This window comes from Asparagus officinalis, chromosome 8, assembly GCF_001876935.1.
Source record: "Asparagus officinalis chromosome 8, Aspof.V1, whole genome shotgun sequence".
NCBI classification, from domain to species: Eukaryota; Viridiplantae; Streptophyta; class Magnoliopsida; order Asparagales; family Asparagaceae; genus Asparagus; species Asparagus officinalis.
The window spans coordinates 91,430,711-91,436,661 of NC_033801.1; the positions used below are offsets into that span (position 1 = coordinate 91,430,711).

Below are 5,951 nucleotides of genomic sequence, written 5' to 3' on the forward strand. Positions count from 1 at the left end.
GGGTCCATGGACATATCAACCATGACACATGAAAGCAACTGGTCAAGCCATTTCCTGCAGGCTCAGTGCTACAGGGTCCATGGACATATCAACCATGACACATGAAAGCAACTGGTCAAGCCATTTCCTGCAGGCTCAGTGCTACAGACAGATCTCCTGGGTCATGCTATTGTACAAATAGAGCTGCTCTCCTTAAAAGGAGAAGCTTTACTTCAGGACAGAGCACCACAGGCCAGCAACAAGGCTGAATTCAATGAGGCCCTCTCTCAAACAGGCATATGGAAAAAGAAAGAAAAAAAAACAGTAATGATGCATGGAAATGAGGTTCCCTCTGTTCATGTTCTCATCTTTTGCAAGTCATTTTCATCTTTGCATCCAAGATGTGACAAAAATATATACTATGATAGAAAATAGGGGAAAGTTTATTTGCATAGTCACAGTGGTCCAGAGGTAAATTGTTAGCGTGGACACGTGATAGCATTTTCAGTGGTAGTAATCCCAGTGAGCACTCAGCTATTTTTCTCGGCTATCCTTATGTTAAATTAATAATACATGCAGAAGCATTACAAAGTCCTAGGGACACTCAATATTCTAATGTACTATTTGTCTTCACCTTTACTTAGATCAAAATACAAGATTAGATCTTAGGAAAATTAATAATGGCTCCTTTTTCTGATAGGGAGTAAAACTAGGGCTCAACATGGTTCAGTCTAGACCGAATAAACCGACCGAACCAACCTAAAAATAGCAAATCGAGTCGGTTTTTTGCACTACTCGATTCAGATCAGATCGAAAAGTTTTCAACCCGAGCCGTCCGAACTGACCGCATATAAGTCATTCACATATTTTCTTAACTCGTACCCGTTAGAAACCCATACTCATTCTCATCTTCTAATAACCTAAAAGAAAGAAAACGTCAACCCTAAATTCTCAATTTCTCTCACGACTACATTGCTGCGGCTGCCTCTCCATTTTCAGTCACCATCAATCACCATCGCTACCGACTTTGCCCGCTGACTCACCGACGTTCCTTCGAATCGCCGCCAATACGCCTCTGACTCGCCGCCGACTCGTTGACTCACCTCCAACTCGTTGTAGTCTCACCGCCGCCTCGCCGACATTAGGGCACAATTCTACCTGAAATCATATCATTTCTCTTCATGACTAAACCATCTCCTCAAGATCCATCCCCTACTTTGGAGACACCCATAGTGGAGTGGTAGTGAAGGTATGAACTTCTTATTAAAATTGCAGAAGCAAAGATACTTCTTATTGTGGTTTTAGCAAGTTAGCTTTACTTCAACTAAACTTGCAGTCTGCTCATATATTGCTCCAAAACTTATTTTAGTTGTATATTTGGGCAGAAGTTTCTTATATCATTAATAATTCTAATCTGTTAGATGTATGTTTACTACTTATCTTGTCTACAGGTGCATTGAATTGGCTTTTTATCTTCTTAATAGCAAGTTAAATTTGTCTCAGTTTGACAGTTTGTTAGTTAGTTTTGTGAGATAGTTTGTTGCCTTAATCATAGTCTTCCAAATTGTTGTTGCTGCATCACCATGAATTATACCTTCGGGATAGTTTATTGAGCATATTTGTTATGGAGTTTATTTGAAGGAGAAGATGTTCCAAAGAATATGTATTTTCTCATTGTTTTTGTCATAACTTGTTTGTGCATATATTATGATCAAACATTCAAATTTGCAAGTACAATTATTTAAGGGATACTTCATCTCAATGGGTTGATCCTAATTTCTAAGTGGGGATCTTAGAAGAACAATTTTTCACTTCAGTCCCATTCCAATTTTTTATTATTAAAATCGACCCTTTTTTTTATTTACCAAAACCGACCCGATTTCGTGATTAGCAGCTTAATCACCTTCCTAATTAGTCGGGGTTGTTAACCCCGACTATTTAGGACATTAATTTTTAGGGTTTAAGGCTTCTAATTAGGATTTAACACCCTCCTAAATAGTTAGGATTGCCAACCCCGACTAATTAGAAAAGTGATTAAGCTGCTAATCAAGAAATCGGGTCGGTTTTGGTAAATAAAAAAAAGGATCGATTTCAATAATAAAAAAATTAAATGGGGCTAAAGTGAAAAATTGTTCATCTTAGAAAGTAAATAATCTCTTTCCTTCTTCTCATACTGCATACTTTCAATTTATCATCCAGGCTATAATATTAAATGTTTGTACATTTTTCAGGTTCAATGGGATGAACATGCCAATATCCAAAGACCAAAAAGAGTCAGGTGAAGGTTCGATGGTTTCATATATATTTGTTCTGTTTTTATTTGAACCAACCGAACCGAACCGAACCGCACCGAACCCACTTATAGCGGTTCGGTTCGGTTTTGACTAATAGACAGTTCGATTCGGTTGTTTAAAATTTGATAAAAACCGACCCAACCGACCGTTTGCACAGCCCTAGTTAAAACCAAAAAAGAAACAGATGAAGGGAATAATTCTCCCCTTTTTTCTTTAATTCTAAAGCCTGGTCCATTCACTGAAACTTCTCAGTGGCCTCCCTCTGCCCACTTACGTGGTGAGATTCTCTACCCCCTTGAGCTGTCTATCTGTAACTTCCAAAGATCAATACTGGCCCTGAGCTCTTCTTTAATATCGTAGGGAAGCAAACTCCAGAGTCTAACCAGACCAGCAGTCAAACAATAGGATGGCAGAGACCAGTTTAAAACAAAGAAGAGTTATTAATAATGTCAATTATAAATACCTCCATAAATGAAGGAACCCACATCCTCATTTTCTCTTTTTGATCCCAAGAGTAATTTTCCAGATTTTTTTTCACAGGAAAAAATAAAAAAAGAAAATAACAAATATTTATCCCAGTTTATCTGTAGCAGCCTATGTCTTCACCTTAGCACAGGAACACACCCCTCCCCCTCATCTTTTCATCATCTGGTGGCTGCTTCATTCATCTTAAAACCATGAGCAACTGGTTCCACCTCTATTTATTCCTGTTTTTATTTTTATTTTTTATTTTTTTTTATATTTTCTTCTCTAGTTTCAGTCATCCACTTTGGCACCTTGATGACCACACCAAAAACTCCCACTAACAAAACTAAACTGGCTTGGATGAAAGTACCAAAACCTCTCAAACAGGTGATCAACACAAACAAAGCCACCATTATCTACTCATGAAACTGGTGGCCTGCTTAATTTTCTTCTCTTATTAGCTGGAGAGCTATGATAAGAATGTGCATGTGAACCCACAGTCATATCGTCACTCTTAAAGCTCATGCAGCGGGCAGCATCAAGAACCCCATTTGGGCTCACAGAGGAAATTGATGCGGTGCTGTCATTTCTCAAAGGCCCACTCCTCATCAGTACCACCTCCTGTATCACCTCATAACATCTCAGTAACCTCTCCTGCAACCAAATTTCCAAGCACATATAACCCATCAAAAACCTTGAAAATTTTGAAACAAACACAAGAAGGGTTTGAAACTTAAGGCTAACAACAGGAGAAGCAAATTGAGGTTACCTTGTCCACATAGTTGCAAGAAGCGGCAGCTTTGTCTATCTCCACCACCTGGGCTTCTCCCAGTGCTGACATCGCAACAGCAGCAGCAATCTCAGAAGGCTTGAATGCTAGAAATTCGATCCCTGCAACCAAATTTAATGAACTCTTCTTTACTTACAGCTACATAATCCAGATATAGAAGTTTTACATCGTACGAAGGGAATCTGAAGATAAATCCCACCTCTGGCTGTGCTCAAGATGAGCTGTGCTGCTGTAGAGAGCAAAGGCTTGGTTGGGGGATCACCACCATTGAGCTTGTGAAGGAAGTAGTCTATGAAAGAGAAAGGGGTCACTGCCTGCATCCTCCATTTGAGGGTGCTCAGAACCAGAAGCTCCATCCTTTGGATTGTCCTTGGCTCAAACACGTACTTGGCTTCCCTAACCTGAAAGAATAAGCAAACATATAAGCGAAATTTTCCTAACAAAAATCTGTGGAAATGTTGCAAGTAATCAGCTACAATATTGCCTTCACCTGTAGATCAAGGCACAGGGGGACTTCACTTTCCTCCATCTTGGCAGCTAAAGACAAGCAAGCTACAGATAGTAACTGAGTCATCCAAGCCTTTCCTTGCTAATCCAACAAGAAACAAAATTAGATGAGGCATAGAATTGTTGTGTCCGTGAAAGGTTGGACCTTTAAGTCAATGTGAAGGATTCTTACTGGAAGTTCATAGGCCGAGAGGAACCGATCCAAGTAATTTACAGAGAGGTAGGCACTCAGAGGTCCAAAACTGTAATAGGAATGAACCTGTTCACAGAAAGACAATTTCAGTTTTCCAACAAAAGAAGAGAGAGTTGAAGCCAAAAACTGATCTGGGGAAGTTAATGGAGGAAAATAAAAGAACAAGATGATAATAACTCAAGTCACTTATTAACACAGAAAGAATAATAGCATTGACCAACAACCATAAATTTGTTAGTGAAAGACGAAAACAGCAAGGAGAAATTAGAGGGAAAAGATAGGGGGGGAAAAACTGTTACCTTCCAAATCCAGTCAACGGCGTCTCTTCTGATTGAGATATCCAAAGCTCCGGTGATTAATCTCTTGCCATAATCCTCTCTTGGGAGATGCTCAGCCTCTCTCTTCACCATCAAATCCAGGCACTCATCAGACTGCAACGGAAAACCCATCAAGAAATCTCCATAAAAATCATTTCTTTGCTCCTGAGGAGCCCAGCCACGGCCATTCTCTTGCTCCTCAATCTCATCCTCAAAGCAGAGGATGCTGTTGTTGTCCTCAGCACAGAGGAGAATGGAGGAAGCGGTGTTATAGCTCAGACCCATTTCTCGAACAATATAAACTTTAGATTTAATAATGATTTTAGCAAAAAATGAAAATGAAAATGAAAATTGTTCTTGATGGTTTTGCCTCTTCTTCCTCTTCCTATCAAATGGGTGTCTCCCTATAGAGGAAGAGAAAGAAAGGAGCTTTTCCTTGCTAAGTGTTTTCAAAGGAGAGGGAGTTGTAGCATAGAGAGGGGAAAGAGGGGCATTGGTGAAGGAGTGAGGAGAAGGGAGTATTTAGGGGAGAGTGACGGCACGGCAGCAATAATAAGGAAAATAGCAGACAAAAATAGTGATGATAAAATAGGAAAGGAAAAGGAGGAGGCAATGGTAAAATTATGTACAGTTACTTAGGAAAGGAAAAGTAAGAAATAATGATAGAATTATATATACTGTTACTTTGCTGCTCTGCTTTGTGTTTTTTAGGCTATGGGGTTTTGTGATTAAAAAGATGATGATGATATGATAATTGATTTGAGGAGAGGACCGAGAGGTGCCTTGCATTTTCAATTGATGTGATTAATGATGTGGGGGGTACTAATACATGATTTGAGGAAGGGTGTTTTGATTTACATATCTGCCCCTCGAACTGTTTGAAAATTTACTGGACTGCCACTTTTTTTTTATGCCCATGATAGATCAGACACTGTTCTTTCTTCTCATCGATTATTATGAAAACTAATTACAAACCGCATTCTTTGGTTCATCCGTCTTTTTGCAAGATGCAAGACTACATAATGTGTATTCTTATGATTTTGTATTGATATTATTTCATATAATTGAGGATTACTTTTTCATTTTGAAGATTAACATAATCGACTTTTAAGTTTTCTTTTATAGGTAAAAGGTTAATGCATTTAAAATAAAGTGCTTCTTCGCTTCTTTTTTTTTTTAGGAGGTAAATACCAGATACATATACGGATATAGTTAAAATTTTGAAATATAAAGAGAGAAAATACCAATCTCCTACTTGAATTTGTATTACTCTGTAACGCAAATTTAAGATAATGGATAATAATTATGCTCATAATTTTCACTTAGAGTGAATTATAAAACTTTTTACAACATTAAAATTTGCAAGAGCATGCAATGAGGATTTGGAGGTGAGAGGGCACCATGGT

The 5,951-nt window shown here is 38.4% G+C and overlaps 1 protein-coding gene across 1 annotated transcript; it reads right to left on the reverse strand.

The window, feature by feature from the left end:
• Positions 2,706-5,204, reverse strand: LOC109822159 (cyclin-D4-1-like). Its single transcript, XM_020388321.1, has 6 exons — positions 4,528-5,204; positions 4,208-4,294; positions 4,019-4,117; positions 3,728-3,929; positions 3,508-3,629; positions 2,706-3,392 (listed from the first exon to the last, which is right to left on the reverse strand). The coding sequence occupies exons 1-6, from the start codon at positions 4,828-4,830 to the stop codon at positions 3,159-3,161; spliced, it is 1,047 nt and encodes a 348-aa protein (XP_020243910.1). The 5' UTR covers positions 4,831-5,204; the 3' UTR covers positions 2,706-3,158.

Bases quoted from the DNA above. Each gene is read 5' to 3' on its own strand.
- LOC109822159 (XM_020388321.1), bottom strand. From the start codon at position 4,830: ATGGGTCTGAGCTATAACACCGCTTCCTCCATTCTCCTCTGTGCTGAG. The intron at 3,930-4,018 runs GTGAAGGCAATA...TTATTCTTTCAG, and splicing joins CCCTGTGCCTTGATCTACAG to GTTAGGGAAGCCAAGTACGT. The intron at 3,393-3,507 runs GTAACCTCAATT...ATTTGGTTGCAG, and splicing joins CTTGCAACTATGTGGACAAG to GAGAGGTTACTGAGATGTTA.